The 21,591-nt window shown below is 36.7% G+C and overlaps 2 protein-coding genes across 3 annotated transcripts in view; both read right to left on the bottom strand.

The window, feature by feature from the left end:
* LOC142354325 (ras-related protein Rap1-like) overlaps nt 1-21,591 on the bottom strand; it is a 519,643-nt gene that overhangs the window by 287,866 nt on the left and 210,186 nt on the right. The gene's annotated exons all lie outside the window — the stretch shown is intronic.
* Nucleotides 4,244-9,246, bottom strand: LOC142354719 (DNA mismatch repair protein Msh6-like). 2 transcript variants are annotated; one of them, XM_075407095.1, is made up of 3 exons: nt 9,232-9,246; nt 4,910-8,763; nt 4,244-4,520 (listed from the first exon to the last, which is right to left on the bottom strand). In XM_075407095.1, exons 2-3 carry the CDS (start codon nt 8,400-8,402, stop codon nt 4,294-4,296), a joined length of 3,720 nt encoding a protein of 1,239 aa, XP_075263210.1. In that variant the 5' UTR covers nt 8,403-8,763; nt 9,232-9,246; the 3' UTR covers nt 4,244-4,293. The 2 variants fall into 2 exon arrangements, with proteins under 2 accessions (XP_075263210.1, XP_075263209.1); XM_075407094.1 differs by lacking the exon at nt 9,232-9,246 and having other exon boundaries at nt 4,910-8,897.

Genomic DNA, 21,591 nt, shown 5'->3' with positions numbered 1-21,591 from the left:
CGAACTAATCTTTTTTTCGCGCGATAATTCAGATTTCGGATCTATTTTTTTTACAAAAGCGAAGTTCTCACAACACAAAAAAAATGCAGATATCTTGGTATTCAAATAGACAGGAATCTTAGTTTCGAGGAGCAGCTGAATAAAACCTTGAAAAAGATGGCTCATGCTATAAGATCAATTTACCTTATAAGACATCAAGTTCCTCTGAACGCGCGAATTCTTCTAAAATCACTTGTGCTTTCACACTTATCATTTTCGGCAATCTTTTTTCAAAATTCATCTGCAAAAAACCTAAAACGCCTTAACCGGCAGGTTAACTGGGGTATAGAGGTGTGCTTTCTACGCAAAAAGTATGACAAAGCGAGAGATCTGCTAATCCAGACAAAGACCCTATCAGCTGAGCTAATAATAGCAAAAATGTCGCTAATCAAATTTCGTTGTGATATCGCTAGGCCAGAAAATTCTGAAAACCTTCACGGGTATCTGAGTCTTCATCAAAATACTCGAACAAAACAATTCAAAATTAGACAAAATGCCAAAACCAGCTTTGGAATGGATTCGATTGTTCGTCAATGCGTACAAAAATGGAATAAATTACCACATTGGCTTCGGTTGGCAAAAAATGAAAACGTTTTTAAGAAAACGTTGAATGATTTCTTGCTCTCACAACATGAAAAAACTCCTTTGAATAGTAACGTAGGAGCTTTTAAAAGTTATTTTTATTTTTAGGAAGAAAACAATCAAAAGAAAATTTTAAAATTTGATTCTTTAAGAAATTTGTTGATGTTTATTATATTATTATTGTTTGAATGATTTGAAATATTTTTGTTTCAGGTATATTTAACCGTATGGTTATAATTTTAATTTACTTGTTGCAAAAAAATTCATTTTTGATCAATTGAAAGGCAGCCACAAAACATTTTATTATATTTGGTGTAAAAGTGATTGGTCTACTTACACCTGAAAAACGATACTTCGAAAAGTACTTGGATATACTGTTGAAAGTTGCGGGGAGTCATGCTAAGTACAATTTACCACCCCTCAAGCACCATAACGATGAGAACTTGAAAGGAGATCGCGTCCGTGATCTCAACAAAAACTATTTCCGAGCCATATCGCGACAATTCAATTGTCAGTTTTCGGGTGTGGGCACAACCAATGAAAAGGGTGTGGGCAGACGATCATGAGCTTCCCACAATTGTGAGCGAGTATATAAACAATCACGTATGTCATGGGGCTGCAACCAGTAAAAGCAGTTACGAGATTAACACTGACGCCATAATGCATGCGCGAATAACATCAACAGTTTTGGAAAAAGCGTTGAATTCAGTTGATCAATCAACTTCGCGGGCCATTACTCTGAATGGGACTACACATGTTCCAGACCCCCACTCAATCAGCAATCTGAAATTATCAGTGAACAGCCAGAGGATGAGCCAGATGAGGACCAGCAATATGAGGACGACGATCAAGCAAGTGATGTTCCGACATATGGAGACAACGATGAAACCGAATCTGACGAAGATAATGCGCGGTCAACACTTACAGAGAAAGTTTACAATTTTCTGAAAACCGAAAGCAGCGAGAAGGGAGGCAAAAGTATAATGCCAACGATGATACTTTTAGATGGCTCTCTTCGGTGTATTTACGTTACGCGAAGGGTCAGCTCAAAAACAAACTTCCAAAGGAAGTCAATGACTCACCATACAGCATGATGCGACATCAGGTCATGATTGTGTTCAAGCAAATTGCAACATGGGAAAAAGCGACGGAAGAAGATTAACGATTGAAAAAACGAAACGATAAAATAAGAAATCTGAAACTTAATGCGTTGAAATAGAAACTTATGCTATAAGCATAGCCGTTTATTTTTTTTCAAGATAATACTTCATAAACTAAAGCAGCAAAGCTTACTTGCAGTGTCTTTTTGTAATGTTTTCTAAACGCAGCGTTTTCTTTCCTGAACATATTTTTCTTAAAACAAACCATTAGCTAAACAGTTGTCGGAAAGAACAAACATTTTTTTATCGTTTACTTGATCTAATTATATTCAATTAAGTTTGAAATTCTTTTCGTTTGTGTTCTCTTCCAACAACGGTTTACCAAGCATTACGCGCACTAAAACATGCCGAAGAGCGGGAGATTAACAGTCAAAACTTTTATTAAACAGAAAAATGAGCCAGTAAATGAAGAAAAAGATGCAAATGAAAATTTGAAGACGACAGGAAAATGTTTCAAAATTACGATTCCCACTAAAGAAAATGAACGATATACAAAACGAGTATATCGAAATTTGCGATTCAGTAAAGAAAATCTCTTTCCAAGTATTTGTGTTGGATCACTACGCTGGTAGTTGTCTCCACATTATCACAAAGATGAAGAGCCAATTGTGTGGCTCCAACAGTTTAACGGATCACTACGCTGGTTTTGGTCTCCGAATGATGAAGAGCCGATTGTGTGGCTCCAATTATTTCATGGATCACTACGCTGGTAGTGCTTTCCAACTCAAATGATGAAAAGCCTATTGTGGCTCGCAAAACATTAGATCACAACACTAGTTGTCTACAGAGTAATCTGAACCCGCTTAATGGTTCCAATCACTCAATCTGCGTATGTCATATGAGGCTGAATTTTGGCTCCTGATAGTTTGTATCAACGTGGATCACTACGCTGGTAGTTGTCTCCAGTTTTACAATAATGAAGAGCCGATTGTGTGCCTCCAATTATTTTATGGATCACTACGCTGGTAGTGCTTTCCAACTCAAATGATGAAAAGCCTATTGTGGCTCGCAGAGCATTAGATCACAACACTAGTTGTGGTCTTCAGAGTGGCATGAACCCGCTAAATGGTTCCGGTCACTCAATCTGCCGATGTCATAAGAGGTGGAACTTTGGCTCCTGACAGTTTGAATCAGCGTGGATCACTACGCTGGTAGTGGTCTTCACAGTTTCACAATAATGAAGAGCCGATTGTGTGGCTCCAACAGTTTAACGGATCACTACGGTGATAGTGGTCTTGGAATGATGAAGAGCCGATTGTGTGGCTCCAATTATTTCATGGATCACTACGCTGGTAGTGCTATCCAACTCAAATGATGAAAAGCCGATTGTGGCTCGCAATGCATTCAATCACAACGCTAGTTGTCTACAGAGTAATCTGAACCCGCTTAATGGTTCCAATAATTAAATCTGCGTATGTCATATGAGGCTGAATTTTGGCTCCTGACAGTTTGTATCAACATGGATCACTACGCTGGTAGTTGTCTCCACAGTTTCACAATAATGAAGAGCCGATTGTGTGGCTCCAATTATTTTATGGATCACTACGCTGGTAGTGCTTTCCAACTCAAATGATGAAAAGCCGATTGTGGCTCGCAAAGCATTAGATCAAAACGCTAAATGTGATCTTCAGAGTTGCCTGACCCGCTAAATGGTCCAGGTGACTATATCTGCCTTTGTCAAATGAAGGCAGGCCGCCCGACATCCTTCGCAAAAATTGGATGTCTTGGGGTAAAAAATCGACATCGCTATTAAATGTCGATGGGTGGTAACTCCGCCATTGCCTGGTCCCAAGTCCAGGATGAGAGAGGAGGAGGGTCACCGATAAAAAAAACCTTCGATATCGTGGATCACTACTCTGGTAGTGGTTTCCATAAATATTTATTTATTATGTATGTGTATGTATATATATATATATATATATATATATATATATATATATATATATATATATATATTATGAGGATAGCCATAGGTTTTGGGGGGCTAAATATATATTCGGGGGCTAAATACAGATTAGTGCACTTTTTATGACATTTTTGGTGTTTTTTAAGCTTTTTTGATCTTTTTACACCATTTGGCGATGTTTCGTATCATTTTCAGTGGTTTCCACAATTTATGAGGATAGCCATAGGTTTTGGATCAAAGTGCACTTTTGTTATGGGCGGAGATAAGTGCACTTTTGGAAGTGCACTTTTGTCATCTGACCGGAAAGTGCACTTTTGGTATGCCAGTTTACAAAAGTGCACAGGAGCTACGGCCCAAATGCTTAACCTGATTAGGTTTGGTTTACCTCATTTTATCCATTAAAAACTTTTATCCAATAAAGACAATAACAGTTTCCGAAAATGAAGAGAAACTGCTTTTCGAGCTTTTTCCTATAAGTGCCACATGCCACTCAGTGGCATAAATTTTGTGTCCAAAAACCTTCAAAATTTGTTCTTTTGCACTCGAGTAATCAAGTATTTCATTTCCAATCAAAATCTCTAAGGTTCATCTGCAAACAAAATATCATCACTGCGCGAACAACTTGGCGAATCGCATGAATTTCTGCCTCCTCAAGAACCGAGTTTCAAGTTCATTCGAGTATCGCTGGGCAGCCTTCGTGTTTGACTTGTCAATTCCTGCCATTCTAGCTGCGTTGAAGCCATAACTTTTGGGACAATTACCCTGGACGAATTTGTACAGAAATGTCACCTTCTGTTCCGATATTCCATCTTCAATATCGTCTTCCTCACAGTCTGAAATAAATTTTATAAATCAGGTCATTTGCAGTTCAAATTGCGCAACTTTAGTTTAAAACTGCTCAATTTCAAAAATAATTAAGTTGCATTGTAAATAACTGAAATTACTAGAATAAACCAGTGTTACGATATTTTACGTGGCAATTTTCGACGTGTCGAGTTCAAACGCCGTTGAAATTACTATTTTATCCCGACATTATTTACCTAAAGGAAAACACTTTAAAGGTTAAAAAAATATATCGAAATAATTTCAAAATAAAGGTAAGTATTTTAATAATTTCGGGAAATAACAGGAACAGTTTAAAAATTTGATGAAATAAAAATAAGTTTCCAGTACAAATACAAAACTTCCTAATTTCCTGATTTTTATCCAGAGAATATCCAACCTTCGTCATCCTCTTCCATACATGCCATGTGACCCAAAAACACCCTCGGATTTGCCCTAAAGTCAGACACCAACAAATGATAATGGGTAGAAAACAAAGTTCGGCATCCGACTTCATCCGCAAGTTTCTTCGCAACAGCCGATGCTATCGCAGTCCCGTCAAACGTCGAAGTTCCACGCCCCAGTTCATCCAGCAGAACCAGACTGTGCCGCGTGGCATAATTCAAAACACAACAAGTTTCACTCATTTCTACAAAGAACGTACTTTCTCCACACAAAATCCGGTCCATAGCTCCGAGACGGGTAAAAATCCGATCAACTGGCGTGAATGACATTCTCTCGGCCGGAACAAAACACCCGATTTGTGCCAAAACTATCAGCAACCCAGTTTGTCGCATCAGCGTCGACTTTCCACCCATATTTGGTCCTGTTAAAAGGATAAGACTGGACCTAGAGTTCTGAGAATCGCAAGATTGAGATTCGGGGTCTTCCATATGTTTTCCCAGTTGTGTATTATTAGGTATGTAGCTGCCTTTCATAGCGTTCTCAATACAAGGGTGTTTTCCATTTTGAATATCTAAGGACGTTGACCAGGAATCAACAATTTGAGGTCTGCACATAATTGGATCGGCGGTTCTGCTGAAATCTGCCAAGGCTATCAAAACGTCAAGCATGCCGATAGACCTAACAACGCGAGAGCATTTCGCAAACTCTTTAGAGAAATCACTGAATACAATTCTGGTTAAATTCTTGAGCAATTCATCACGGTTGCTTTCGGCATTGGTCCAGCGCTGAACAAATTTTCGAGTCACTGAGGTCTGGAATCGGTCCCATCCTTTTCTCTTAGATGCAAACTGATAATCATCGGGTACTCTTGACACTTCCTCCGATGGAATTTCGAGCTGAAACTGAGAATTCTTTGCATTCGCGTACTGAATCCGATCACATCTGAAAAACTTTCGTTGCTCTCGAAGATACTTTTCACTTTCTGCCTTAATTTCCGAAAGTTCCTGCAACGCAGCGTCATAATCTTTCGCAAGTCCTGGTTTTGGCTGAATTTCACCAGTCTGGCATGCTTCAGTTTGGTCAAACGCTATTTCAAAATTTTCAACAAATTCTTCAATGTCGATCGGAAATTTTCCACCATCTGACTTGCTTTTCATTAATTCATTAAGCAAAACTGAATCGCTCTCGAAACCTTCGAACAATCTTGCAACTTCCATGCATTTTTTCAAGGTTTTTAAAGCCAGAACAAAATCTTGAACGTTGCGCTTTTTATATACCGTTACTTCGAAAAAGTTAGCCCTCGAGTCGGGATGATCAGTTGCTTTTCGGTCGACACTTAACGAGTGAATACGACACAATAGATGTTCTAAGTCAGGTACTTTCTGAAGAATAAATTTTACTTTTTCACAAAATTCTTCACGATTTTCCATAAGCCATACAACAGCATCTTGTCTTTCGATTATTGCATCAGGATAACAAGGCGGCGTGCATATAACTTGCTTCAACATCCGTTTACCAAAAGGGGTTGTACAAGTATCGAGGGCATTCAAAAGAGTGAAGCTCGATTTTCCAAAATTATCCACAATTCCCAGATTCGCTATAGTTGAGGAGTCCAAAATCATCTTGGCTCCGGATTCAAAGTTTCTAGAGACGACAGCGCTAGCGTTGCTCGCCATCGAGGAATTCAGAACTAAATGTTCTGTGGCAATAGGCGGAACTACGACCTCAAAATCACCGAGCGTGATAACATCGAAATCAATCATGCATTCTTTCAACATAAACAAAATTCCACCGAAAGCGTTAATCGCTAATTCGAGTTCCTGTTTCAATTTTTGACAAAGTTGTAACTCGTCATTTGAAGCATCTTTCAGAACCTGAGGCCAACGGTTTTCATCCTCAAAGTATCCACCCTCTTGAATAACTTTGAAAACTTTCAATCCAGAGTAAAACTGGCTTTCGTTTTTGAGCGCTGTCAATTTAACGGAGGGTAGTAAGGACTTAATAACTTGCAATGATTTTTGGGTCAAGCTTCCTTTGATGTGAAGAATTTCAGCCGGGCACAAATGCGAGAAAAACACACGAAGAACGGACGAGAAACGGTCATCGGAAAATTGGCAGAAATGTACAGTTCCTACCTTTGTATCAACATAACATAATCCATAACAACTTACGTTAAATTCCAACGGCTTCTCAACAATAGCTAAGAGATAATTGCTGCCATTAGTTTGACAGCTACTTTGACTGTTCGCTGATGAAGGTAACTGTGTGGCTTTAGTTGTAATTTGACAAACTTCTCTCGCAACCACCCGGTCGTATTTCATAACTTTTTTGCCACTTTTAGACATCTTTGAAACTCGTGCCTGCATTTCATCCGGGGTTTCAGTTTGCTCAACACGCGCTATTTTGTAACCCTTCTGGACCAAAATGTCAGAAAATTTATCAAAGCCAATTTCGGGAAATCCGCTGTGGGCATAACTGTCTCGCATAAAAGTCAGTCCCAGTTCTTCCACCGCTATCACAGCGTCCATGTGATACAATTCGTAAAATTTTCCAACTTTGAAAAACAAAACTGTATCGTAATGATCAACTTTAAACAACCACCACTGCTGATGACCTGGAGTTTGTTCATGGAGGAAATCTTTGGGCACGTGTAAGGTAGTCGGATCATAATCTGGGTGATCAACAGGCCTCATTTTCTTGTCCTTTATCTGACTAAACAGTAGAAACTTAAAGCTTAAATGCTTGAAATTTTCTTCATCATCACTCTGCTCCTCTCTGACAGCCGGAGGTCTCTTCTCGGTTTTGGCCAACAGCTTTGGAGTTTTTGGCACTGAGTTGAAGCTGTCATTAAATTTTTTGGAGTCACTACGTGGGGTTTCTTGAGAGTTGAAGTTGAAAGGACTAAGTAAATCAGTCGGACTTTGACCGTCACAATTAATCTGTATTTTTCTCGACTTCGCCACAGGCGTCGACAAACCTTTAAAATTTTGTTGCGCACTGACCGACTCATTCAAATTTAAGTCACTTGTCTCATTAGTAGTAGTGGTCGCAGTATTGGGTTCAAAGCTTTCTTCTTCGTCACTGTCATAAATTCGAAGTCGTTTATACTTCTTGGAGCTAGCAGGTGCACACTTGACTGGTGAATCATTTCGGGCATCTTTTTTCTCGAATTCTGCCATGCCTTGTTTGTCAGATAGATTAGTGTTAATAACATCGGAGGAATTGTTTTCAGCATCTTCGGAAACTGAATTATTTATATTAACATCTTCACCTAGCGGTTGACTTGATTGAACTTTCAGTTTTGTTCCATTTCCTGAAGTTAGCTGCTGGGATATGTAATTACCCTTTTTGTCAGTTCCCGTAATAAATGGCGAAGAAAGACTCTTATTTCTAGGCGTTGATGCTAATGACGATTCTGCTTTGCTTTTCTTAGCGCTGCCCAATGGTGAGAAAAAGTTAGTAAGTGACTGCTGCTGACGCTTTTGCATTTCACCTGGAAAGTCTTTCAGTATTTTAACAAGTAATTGAACTCAGTGTCGCTGCACTGGTCGATGATCCGCCAATTAAAATCCTTTAACAACAAACCACAGCAGTTGCTAACGTGCTGCCCGACTGGTGAATCAAGTCTCTGGTGCTCTGTCATCCTCGTGGTAAGATTAGGGCAAGTCTGACCGACATAGGTGGATTCACATCCACTACAAGAAATTTCATAAACCACGTGAGATTTCTCTTGTATTTCCTTATTATGTACGTTTTAATCAGATAAAATCAAACTAGTAATTTCGGTAAGGTCTTTTCTCTGTTTCAGGTCTCCGAATGCTTAGTCCTTGGTGTGGTCTATCCCTTCCTCTTTTGAAACATTTTGCAATCCATCTTTCTCTTTCTTTGCATCTAATTTATATCAATTATCATTCAACAATCGTCTCTACTCATTTTTGGTAAGTTCAATAAATTTTTAAACATTTCAAGTAACCAATCAGATTTACAAAGAGATTTGTCTTCATTAGCAAACACGAATTTGACACATTTAGTAGCCAATCCGATTTATGAAAGTCAAGACATATAAAAAGAACTGCTTCTGTGAAAGAAACCGATTTGTCAAATTAAAATTACTTCCGATATTTAAAACAAACGTTTCCGAACTTTACGTTGATCGTCAGGTTAAAACTGTTTTATAAATTGTTAAAACATAAAATGAAAATAAATTTACATTTGTCTGAGACCACACTTAAATCAATTATAGGAACTATTCTAAAACATTCAATCGAAAATTTTTCCTTATATACAATATTTAGCCTATTTACAACTCATATTTACATCTGTTATCAATTTATTTAAAAACAATCTTATTCCGGATTTTTTGGCCATGTTCTTGTATTTTTAGGGTTATTGTCATTTGCCCTAAACCCAAGTATCCCTCTTGTGCAGGTTTTGCAAATTTCGTTTTTTCATGCACCAAATGTTTTTGCCCTATGTATCCTCATCTAGTCAAAATTATAATTTGAAGTATTATTTTAACATGAGTTCCCGCCCCCTATTTTCATCGCGCGTGTTTAGTGCTGCCTTCAGCTTGCTGATGTATATAGCTCCGATAACCATTAGTTTTTCTACTGTTCAACAGGCGTCCAGAATTTTCCATTCAAAGTCGTTCGTGGCGCCACGACATTGAACTTGATGTTGACCCACCTGTGAATCCTTCCTTTGATGTTCTGTTATCCTTGTGGTAACATGCCTGCTTGTTTGCCGAACATAGATGGATCCGCATCCATTACATTCAACCTCATATACCACGTGGTCTCTATCGATAGATGATTTCAGGGTGGAGAGGCATGATATTTCGGGTTTACAAGTAATCAAGATAATGTTTGTAACAGTTTGACTTTTTCAAAATATACCTGAACCACGTCTTTGTTAGCATCAACCACATACCTCAAAGAAGCTCAAGGACAGGGGGCAATGAAGCCCGATTGTTCAGGAGCTCCTCCTAAGTCTGTGTCTGTTGCACCTTCCTTGCCTTGGTTCTCCCTTTCCTCTGCCTTTTGCCCCAATTCATGCCTTTTCCTTTCTTGAGCAGCCCTCTTAAATTGTACTGATGGCGTAAAACTGTCTCCAGGGTCCTAATCTCCAGCTCAGCTTCCTGATGCAGCTGGGAATAATTTCCTGGCTGCGTTTTCCTCTTTCTTTTGAAATCAGGTGCTTGGTTACGCTTAGCACCAGTAGCTCAGACTTCAGCAGCTCCTGAAAAATATCCTCTGTGCCTATACGTCGACAGTAAACAATAGCACTGAAGCGGTCTTTGTTCGTTCTAAGAAACGATATCAACTCCGGCACGCTGCAGGGTAAGTAGTTGTTTGACCTGTGATGTGAGATTGTGTTATTTATCAGGCGTGCGACACTACCAAGTCTTTCCTCTTGCTGAGATTTACCTTCTGAAGGAGATTTTTTGCGTTTTGAACCAGATTTTCAAATTTCTGGTGAAAGAGAACCCGGGAACCGATGTAATTTTCCCTAAAAACTGTTTTTCATTGAATATGGGAGACTCTCTACAGCGTGGTGAAGCGAACATGCAGCCAAAATATGCACCATCTTGGTAAATCTGTAAAATTCATACTCGCTAAAACACTAGAAACGCTGAAAACTTCTCAAAGTATTTTGCAATAAGCCCTTCTTTAGGCCTCCTTTCAAAATATTTGACAAAGTATATAATGTGAAAAAAGAAAGCGATTAGTCAAATTAAAATTACTTCCGATACTTAAAACAAACGTTTTCGAACTTTACGTTCATCGTCAGGTTAAAACTATTTTACAAATTGTTCAAAGATAAAATGAATATGTATTTACATTTGTCTGAGACCACACTTAAAACAATTCTTAAATTAAAACTTAAAAAATATTCCAAAAAATTCAATCAAAAACTTTTCCTTATATACAATACGAAACTTTTTCCTTTTATACAACTGCTTTTATTGGCAAGACATAAATATAGCAGATAAACTAACTATGCTTGTAATAATTTTTCATTATGTATGAATTAGATCAAGAAATTCATACATGAAACTGCGCCTCTTTAATTAAATTTTGTCAATGTTAATGAGAAAATTTTCAAAGCATTGAAAGCATTTGATTAAGCAATAATGACCACAGCCTTGTGTACTTGTTCAAAAAGTTTTTTTATTGGTGAACTGCTTGAATAACTGGGCACTGCTGGCATTACTCTCTCTCGTATATCACTTTCGTTCAAAATAAAATTTTTCCTCATGACATCTGCTTCTGGTTTTGATTGAAAAAAACTGTATTCAGCATCGTTTACAACCGCAAGTGGTCTCACTTTGATCTGCGGATGTCCAATTAGCATGTCTGTCCAATTGTAACGATGTATGTATTTGCTGCAGAATTAGATAAATAAAATTTGAAGAATTGATGATATCACGAATGATGTCAGACCAAAGAAAATAGTCATTTTCAATGTTGAACTCTCCGTAAACCTGCTACTCAATCTTGCACGAAAATTTTTTAAATCCTCCACCATTGTTGTTGTCAATTCATTCAGTCGGTCGGACGATTTTCGATAGTAATCCGAGTTCGTTGTCATTTTCATTTGAACCTTTCCAAAAATTTACTGCCTGGCTTGTGACTCCGTTGCTATATGAGGCATCTCATCAAGAGATGGGATTCTCGAAAATAGTCAACAAAGGGGTTCTGTCAAATGCCACTAAAGTTGCTCCTTTTTTCTCTCTATTACTGGATTTATTAGCGGTAAAGTTTTGAAAATTTTCATCCTTCAAGTTCCTGATTTCAAGGTCAGCATCTTGTAATTGATTTTGAATATATTCAGCGAAGTAGTCATTGTTAAGAGTCAATTCGCTTGTATTCATATACGTGAGATTGCAACCAAATTTTTAAGAGAATCACAATTTTTCTGGTTGGTCCGAAATGTTCTTAAGAGTTATATGCAGGCCAGATGGCAATCCAGGAAAACAAACCAGACATTCCACGTTTCAGAATTTTTCGACCAATAACAGTTTTGGCTGGTAAACAAATCCGATTCCGCTGTTTATGATTTAATTTTCATCACTTTTACTTAAATACAAATATCAGAGCACTGTAAATTATTAAATTTATCTGTGATAACATGTTTGCTGCTATCTTTCGAGGAATTTTATGAAAAGATTAAAAATTTACAGGCGGGATTTAATTGCACGCTACAGTTGGCCAGAAAGTAACATAGACATTGCCCGCAGAAAAATTAATAACTTTAAAATAGCAGTCGGAAAATAAAAACAAAGCTTGCCAGTTCATCCCATTTGTGAGTGACTTCCTCTGAAGTACAATTAGGGAGTTCCCTGGAACTCTGGAAGAAATAAAAAATTGCCAAAGGAGTTTTATAACGCTGATTACATTTTTCAATGAGCTGAAAAATTTGCTTAATTATTTTTGTCTTGGAAACCCAAGGATCAATTTAAATATAAGATACCATCGCCAAGTGCAAAGAATTTAAGGGGCGCAGTGATTATATTTTTAAAATAAGTTCAAAAGTGACATTTGTTTTAATCTCAGTTATTCAAACAGACATTGAAGCACCAATAGGTAAGGTAATTTTTCAGTTTTGATAATGCTTGCTCTTCTGTTTCTGTTCTTTCTGTTCTCTTCCTTTTCTGTTGTGAACGTGTTGAGTTGGACTAAACGTCCTATACTCTATGCTGCAATAACTATATGGCGTTTGTAGAGGAAAATAAAATTGTTCATTATTCTACAAGTGTTGACCCTCCCTGTCCAGTTCAACTGCAAATGCAAAACAAAACACATCTTCACATTTTCAATACCTTCTAACATTTCATTCATAAGAAAAATTGTTTGCTTGTGCAAACAAAAATTTTGAAAAAACATTCATTGCCGTAACTAGATAAGAGTAACCACCTGATTTTGGTAGTTGGCCCACGATATCAACTTCAAGTAGGTCTGTTGGGAACTAGGTGGTTTTAATGGCGGTGTTACTGCTTCTTGATTTACTTTGCAAGCATGATAGACAATTATCTAAATAGGTCACGAGAAATTCAGTAATTCCTGGGAAATAGTACTTTCGTCGGAATTCATTGATTGTTTTTCCAATGCCCAGGTGTCCTTTCAGTTTTGAGTTGTGAATTTGAAATAAGAGTTCCTTTCTAAGGTGTTTTGGGACTACTAGTTGTTTGGTAAAGTTGTTTCTTGTATTATCATAATATTTTCGATAGGGTGCTAGATTTTCCAAAACTAGTCTGCAAAACTGTTCGGAATATTTTTGTTGATCATATGATTTCTAAGTGGTGTCTGGTTTTTTCTTCGCTCCAAACCAGTTTATGACTTCGTTTATATCTGGATCATTTCTTGATCAAAAGCAATGTTTAAAGCGTTTGTAGATTCGTTAAGATCTAATTTAACTAGAGGATTTTTTTTCGGACTTTGCTTTAATTGTTCTATTTTGAACGTCAATTAAAGCGGTTATTGCAACTTCAAATAATTTTTCGTCATCGTGAACTTGTATTACTGGATTATTTTGTATTGTTTCAATTGTGCAAAAATTGTTTTGTATGGAATTTAGACTATTAACTTGTGTGTTTGACAAAATTTGTATATCAATGTTTACGATAGGTACTTTGTTGTCATCAATTTATTTTTTTAATGCAGGATTGACATGAGTTCTAGATAGATAATGGGCTGCAGCATTAGCTTTCCCTGCTATGTGTCCTAACAGAAAGTGAAAAGAAAATACATAGTCAACTGCATTCCAGATATTAGCTGGCAGTCTTTTTGCTCGAAAGAGTCGGCTGACACTCTTATTATCTGTTAATACAATTATTGTGTTTGAGGTAACTCCCCAAATTTAAGGTTCAAAAGCTTCGAATGCAAAATGAACGGTTAAAAATTCCATCACAAGAATTGAATGCTTTAGACGAGCCGGCGAGAATAAAGGTGATCTGAATAACACTGGTGAATATGTTTTTTTGTTTGTATTTAGAGAGTGGTTGTGATAGTCTTCAATGAGCAAAATATAGCGCAGCCCTCTTAAATTGTGCTGATGGCGTAATACTGTCTCCAGGGTCCTAATCTCCAGCGCAGCTTCCTGATGCAGCTGGGAATAATTTCCTGGCTGCGTCTTCCCCTTTCTCTTGAAATCAGGTGCTTGGTTACGCTTAGCACCAGTAGCTCAGACTTCAGCAGCTCCTGAAAAATATCTTCTGAGCCTATACGTCGACAGTAAACAATAGCACTGAAGCGGTCTTTGTTCGTTCTAAGAAACGGTGTCAACTCCGGCACGCTGCAGGGTTGGTAGTTGTTTGACCTGTGATGTGAGATTGTGTTATTTGTCAGATCGTGCCACACTACCAAGTCTTTCCTCTTGCTGAGATTTACCTTCTGAAGGAGTTTTCTTGCGTTTCTGAAGCAGATTTTCAAATTTCTGGTGAAAGAGAACCCGGGAACCGATGTAATTTTCCCTAAAAACTGTTTTTCATTGAATATGGGAGACTCTCTACAGCGTGGTGAAGCGAACATGCAGCCAAAATATGCACCATCTTGGTAAATCTGTAAAATTCATACTCGCTAAAACACTAGGAACGCTGAAAACTTCTCAAAGTATTTTGCAATAAGCCCTTCTTTAGGCCTCCTTTCAAAATATTTGACAAAGTATATAATGTGAAAAAAGAAAGCGATTAGTCAAATTAAAATTACTTTCGATACTTAAAACAAACGTTTTCGAACTTTACGTTCATCGTCAGGTTAAAACTATTTTACAAATTGTTCAAAGATAAAATGAATATGTATTTACATTTGTCTGAGACCACACTTAAAACAATTCTTAACTTAAAACTTAAAAAATATTCCAAAAAATTCAATCAAAAACTTTTCCTTATATACAATACGAAACTTTTTCCTTTTATACAACTGCTTTTTTTGGCAAGACATAAATATAGCAGATAAACTAACTATGCTTGTAATAATTTTTCATTATGTATGAATTAGATCAAGAAATTCATACATGAAACTGCGCCTCTTTAATTAAATTTTGTCATTGTTAATGAGAAAATTTTCAAAGCATTGAAAGCATTTGATTAAGCAATAATGACCACAGCCTTGTGTACTTGTTCAAAAAGTTTTTTTATTGGTGAACTGCTTGAATAACTGGGCACTGCTGGCATTACTCTCTCTCGTATATCACTTTCGTTCAAAATAAAATTTTTCCTCATGACATCTGCTTCTGGTTTTGATTGAAAAAAACTGTATTCAGCATCGTTTACAACCGCAAGTGGTCTCACTTTCATCTGCGGATGTCCAATTAGCATGTCTGTCCAATTGTAACGATGTATGTATTTGCTGCAGAATTAGATAAATAAAATTTGAAGAATTGATGATATCACGAATGATGTCAGACCAAAGAAAATAGTCATTTTCAATGTTGAACTCTCCGTAAACCTGCTACTCAATCTTGCACGAATATTTTTTAAATCCTCCACCATTGTTGTTGTCAATTCATTCAGTCGGTCGGACGATTTTCGATAGTAATCCGAGTTCGTCATTTTCATTTGAACCAAAAATTTACTGCCTGGCTTGTGACTCCGTTGCTATATGAGGCATCTCATTAAGAGATGGGATTCTCTAAAAAAGACAACGAAGGGGTTCTGTTAAATTTACATCTAAACACATTACCGAATCGTTCCTGCAAGCCACCATATCTGCGCGAAGTTCCATAAACCTAGTTTCGATTTTTGTTCTACCTTGTAATTCAATGAAGCAAGCCTGACAACCATCAAGTCTCTTTATATTGAGAGTATTGGTATCTCTCATATCACTCAATTACATATCAAACTGTTCAGCTGCAGATATGATGAGCCACATTTCATTCCCTAAGTTTTTTGCTTTCCCCTTCACAGGGAATTTAACTGTATTGATGATACAGTTTTGAAGAGCAGAAAACTGGTTTCCAAGAATGAGTGCTCCCAAACAAGTGTCTTCTGCAGTTTCCAGGGAAAATCCGTTTGTGCAAACTGAAAAGCTACTTGAACTGGTACAAAGATCAATTGCGTGCTGTGATAACAATGCAATCCTTCAAATTGATTCGGCAATATTGATTCAGCTATTTAGTCAGCCTCGGTTTCATACTGTGATGCATAGCCATCTGAGTCTTTAGTAGGCATCGGAATAGTAATTGCGCGATATAAATTCAATGCTGTTGACCCCGATGCAAATGGTATTGCCAATCAAAATAACATTCCGTATTCTTCCACAGAAACAATTGTCCATGGGATAGTTTCGTCATATTTTAGAATTTGAGCTGGCGGGATTGCAAGAGTAAGTCTATCAGTTGACTTAACTTGTTGGCTAGCAATTTTGTCCAGTATTTTCTCTAAGACGTTTTTGGGTAACCGTGTTGTTGGAATTAGTTTTTCAACCATCGTCATTACAAAATTTAAAATTGTCAGTCGATAAGCGTAGGTTGCAATTCGATAGCTTCTAAATTCATTATTCAGAGCCAGTAATGAACTTGCTAAATTAATTTGGAGTTTAAGTTTTTGATCCCGAGCATAGAAATAGTGAGCATGTCCTTAAGCTGCGGGAGTTCGACTCGATAACTGAAATAGCGTTATTGAGAGTTCGAATGTGATTTTCCTGCGCTGCAATTATTTGTTTTTCATTCAATCGTATATCTTTTAATTGCGAAGCTACGCCAAAAAATTTGTCTTCCAGATTATCTTTGACTTCTTTCCAATTCTGGTCATTGCTTTCAAGGCAAAGTCGACGTCATCACGATTTTGACTTGCTCCTGCTCAACTACCGAAAAGACTGCCGACTGCGCATGCTATTCCAGTGCCCGCTGTCAAAGCAGTTAACGCTCCAAATGCCACTAAAGTTGCTCCTTTTTTCTCTCTATTATTGGATTTATTAGCGGTAAGGTTTTGAAAAATTTCATCCGTCAAGTTCCTGATTTCAAGGTCAGCATCTTGTAACTGATTTTGATTATATTCAGCGAAATAGTCATTGTTAAGAGTCGATTCGCTTGTATTCAAATACGTAAGATTGCAACCAAATTTTTAAGAGAATCACAATTTTTCTGGTTGGTCCGAAATGTTCTTAAGAGTTATATGCAGGCCAGATGGCAATCCAGGAAAACAAACCAGACATTCCACGTTTCAGAATTTTTCGACCAATAACAGTTTTGGCTGGTAAACAAATCCGATTCCGCTGTTTGTGATTTGATTTTCATCACTTTAAGTGTATAATACAAATATCAAAGCACTGTAAGTTATTAAATTTATCTGTGATAACATGTTTGCTGCTATCTTTCGAGGAATTTTATGAAAAGATTAAAAATTTACAGGCGGGATTTAATTGCACAATACAGTTGGCTAGAGAGTAACATAGACATTGCCCGCAGAAAAAATAATAACTTTAAAATAACAGTCAGAAAATGAAAACAAAGCTTTCCAGTTCATCCCATTTGTGAGTGGCTTCCTCTGAAGTACAATTAGGGAGTTCCCAGGAACTCTGGAAGAAATAAAAAATTGCCAAACGTGTTTTATAACGGCTGATTACATTTTTAAATGAGCGGAAAAATTTGCTTAATTATTTTTGTCTTGGAAACCCAGGGATCAATTTAAATATAAGATACCATCGCCAAGTGCATAGAGTTTAAGGGGCGCAGTGATTATATTTTTAAAATAAGTTCAAAAGTGACTTTTGTTTTAATCTCAGTTATTCAAACAGACATTGAAGCACCAATAGGTAAGGTAATTTTTCAGTTTTGATAATGCTTGCTCTTCTGTTTCTGTTCTTTCTGTTCTCTTCCTTTTCTGTTGTGAACGTGTTGAGTTGGACTAAACGTCCTATACTCTATGCTGCAATAACTATATGGCGTTTGTAGAGGACAATAAAATTGTTCATTATTTTACAAGTGTTGACCCTTCCTGTCGAGTTCAACTGCAAATGCAAAACAAAACACATCTACACATTTTCAATACATTCTAACAATTCATTCAGAAAAATTTTGTTTGCTTGTGCAAACAAATATTTTGAAAAAACATCCCTTGCCGTAACTAGATAAGAGTAACCACCTGATTTTGGTAGTTGGCCCACGATATCAACTTCAAGTAGGTCTGTTGGGAACTAGGTGGATTTAATGGCGATGTTACTGCTTCTTGATTTACTTTGCAAGCATGATAGACAATTATCTAAATAGGTTATGAGAATTTCAGTAATTCCTGGGAAATAGTACTTTCGTCGGAATTCATTGATTGTTTTTCCGATGCCCAGGTGTCCTTTCAGTTTTGAGTTGTGAATATGAAATAAGAGTTCCTTTCTAAGTTACTAGTTGTTTGGTAAAGTTTTTTCTTGTATTATCATAACATTTTCGATAGGGTGCCAGATTTTTCAAAACTAGTCTGCAAAACTGTTCGAAATATTTTTGTTGACCATATGACTTTTAAGTTGTGTCTGGTTTTTTCTTCGCTCCAAACCAGTTTATGACTTCGTTTATATCTGGATCATTTCCTGATCAAAAGCAATGTTTAAAACGTTTGTAGATTCGTTCAGATCTAATTTATCTAGAGAAATCTTTTTCGGACTTTGCTTTAATTGTTCTATTTTGAACGTCAATTAAAGCTGTTATTTCAACTTCAAATAATTTTTCGTCATCGTGAACTTATTATTATTATTGGATTATTTTGTATTGTTTCAATTGTGCAAAAATTGTTTTGTATGGAATTTAGACTATTATCTGGTGTGTTTGACAAGATTTGTATATCAATGTTTACGATAGGTACTTTGTTGTCGTCAATTTAATTTTTAATGCAGGATTGACATGAATTCTAGATATATAATGGGCTGCAGCATTAGCTTTCCCTGCTATGTGTCCTAACAGAAAGTGAAAAAAAAATACATAGTCAACTGCATTCCAGACATTAGTTGGCAGTCTTTTTGCTCGAAAGAGTAGGCTGACACTCTTATTATCTTTTAATACAATTTTTGGGTTTGAGGTAACTCCCCAAATTAAAGGTTCGAAAGCTTCGAATGCAAAATGAACGGTTAAAAATTCCATCACAAGAATTGAATGCTTTAGATGAGCCGGCGAGAATAAAGGTGATCTGAATAACACTGGTGAATATGTTATTTTGTTTGTATTTAGAGAGTGGTCGTGATTGTTTTCAATGAGCAAAATATAGCGTGCTGCATAATAACTTGCATTAATGACTATAATGAATTTGCATCCTGAATTGGCCATTTTTAAAGATAAATTACATGCATCTTTCAAGCTATTCGTTAAAATTTTAATCCTGTTTTGGTGTTCTTGAGTTGATATTAAGTCATTCTCTTTTCTCAACAGTTTAAAATATGGTTGGAGTTTCACAGATAAGTTGGGAATAAAATTCGCAAATTATTGCATAAATCCAATTAGTCTGCGCACTTGTTTCAATGTCTTAGGCATTCGAACTGTATTCAAATATCGTTCCATTTTTTCTTGGTTTGGAGCGATCCCATGTTCAGTTATTGTGTGTCCCAGGAAATGAATATTTCGAATACCAAATTCACACTTATTCCTTGAAAGTATAAATCCCAGTTTTTCAATGCAAACAAAAATGTGATCCAAGTTTTGTTTTAAGGAATCTCCATTAACAGCAGCACTGCCTAGGTCATCAAAGTAAACGAAGCATTGATTTTTGGCAACACATGATTGTAAATCCTTTTTTACGCATGAGCTAAGTGCAGTTGGTAATCTACTATTTTCCTGTGCTAGTCATTTTATTCTAAATGTTCGGAAACCAAAATTGAATGCTTAGCTCATCAGCCATTTGCATGTGCTTGGCTGCAATCCATTCTGCAAAAATTTTCTTACCTGCTAAATGAGCAGCTGCATCGGCCATTGTAGGAAGAGGGAAGTTATCATTTTTGTAATCATGTCTGAGCGAATGATTCAGTCTTTGCAGGTCAATTAGGACTCAATGTTTGCCTGATGATTTTCTTTGAGCAAAAATTGGTGAGGCATATTCACAGAAACGCAGTGTTGTTATAATGTCATAATATTGCATGAGGTCTAATTCGATAAGAAGTTCGTCGCGCAGGTGAATAGCTGTTGCTGGATTCGCAGTATAAATTGTTTCTTTGTGCTCTGGTGTGAGTTTAACTAGGCAATATGTGTTTTTCCCAACACTAGTCGATGTCTGACAAAAATTTTGTGATGTTTAAATAAAAGGTTTTCAATTTTTATGTGTTCATTTTTCGTGAAGTCAGAGTTTTTCAATTAATTTTGTTGAGAAAATTATTTTTTTTTGCATCCTTTGTTGGATCAAGTAATTCTAATTTTTTAAAATTAACTATTGTGTCATATATTTTCTTTTATACGTCAGAAAGCATTCTACTAATTTGGCAGTCTTCTGGTGTGGCGAACTAAAATCTATCATTGTAGTGTGAGCAATAGTTTGAATTGCTGTTTGTGGTTTTTTTCTATTATTGAATTTATGAAGTCTGTTGTGTTCAGGAGAGGCGAGCGAGTAGGCACTATGAATGATGCTTGTTTTGGTACGAGGATTGTGAATTTTGCTATTCTTGTGTTTGGAGGTATAGTTACACTGAGGGGAAGAACAAGAATAACTACCACCTTTGTTTTTAGATTATTACCAACTTTACTATTTGATGACGTAAGGTACAGTACTAATTGATGACTTAAGGCACAGTCCTAATTTTTGGCTCAAATTTTATTGAAGGTTCAATTATTCTTATTGCATTTGCCAGATGTCCTATAATTTTTTCACTGTTTAGTTTGCACTCTAAGATTTCCTGTTGATGTGCTGCAATAGAAATCCGTGAAAGATTTTCTAAGATAAATATTTTTTCTATTGTCTTCGCGGTTTTCTGAGGTTTTGTAAAAGCATAGTCAAGCAGGCAAAGAAGTCCTCTACTTGGACAAAATACAATTTCGTGGTTCTTGAAAAAAGGCTTTCCAAGTAGTGTCGAGTTTAATTGTGGCAGAACTAAAAAATTTTCTTGAAATGTGTGTCCGCCGATGGATATCATGAGAGAACATTTGAGAAATATATAAGTTGAAGTCCCATCTGCCATCTTTATTGTTTTTGTGATACTTTCAGATTGTGATTTCACCAAGTGGGGAAATTGGAATCTGATTTTTTCAAAGTTTGTTAGAGACATTGCACTAGAGAATGCCCCAGTATCAAACAGAGCTTCAATACAAAATCTCCCGAAATCTAAGTACACGTAAAAAAACTTTTCACTGTGCGTGTGTATAAACGTTCTGTTAGTTGTATGAACTAGTGTAGATAGAAAAATTTCAGGTTGTTGCTTACTTAGTTTTTTGTTGGTCCCGTATGATGTCATACGGCAGATGTCCGCCTCTCTCCGGTGGTTTTCTCTAAAATCAGTCACGGACAATGTGACTCGGTTGTCCACAGTTTCTACTGATGATCGGGTTAAATCTTGATCTGTATCCTTGTTGTCCTCGATGAATACTGTTGTTGTTTTTGTGGTATCTGTATGCGATTCTGACCTTGGTTTCTAGGAGCCCAATTTTTTTGAAATTGTCCACTCAGCGCGTTGGTCTGTTGTGAGAATAACAGTTGTTTTGAGTATATCCACGAGAGTAGTTTCCCCGATTATATCTGATGTTGTTGTCCAATTTTATCATTTGTTTTCCCAT

The sequence above is a fragment of the Convolutriloba macropyga genome, chromosome 15 (assembly GCF_964194025.1).
Source record: "Convolutriloba macropyga chromosome 15, txConMacr16.3, whole genome shotgun sequence".
Lineage (NCBI taxonomy): Eukaryota > Metazoa > Xenacoelomorpha > Acoela > Convolutidae > Convolutriloba > Convolutriloba macropyga.
This window is presented reverse-complemented; position numbering and strand designations above follow the sequence as displayed.

Coding starts and splice junctions, on each gene's coding strand:
- LOC142354719 (XM_075407095.1), bottom strand. CDS start 8,402: ATGCAAAAGCGTCAGCAGCAGTCACTTACTAACTTTTTCTCACCATTG. Junction 4,521..4,909: donor TATGGAAGAGGATGACGAAG/GTTGGATATTCT, acceptor AATTTATTTCAG/ACTGTGAGGAAGACGATATT.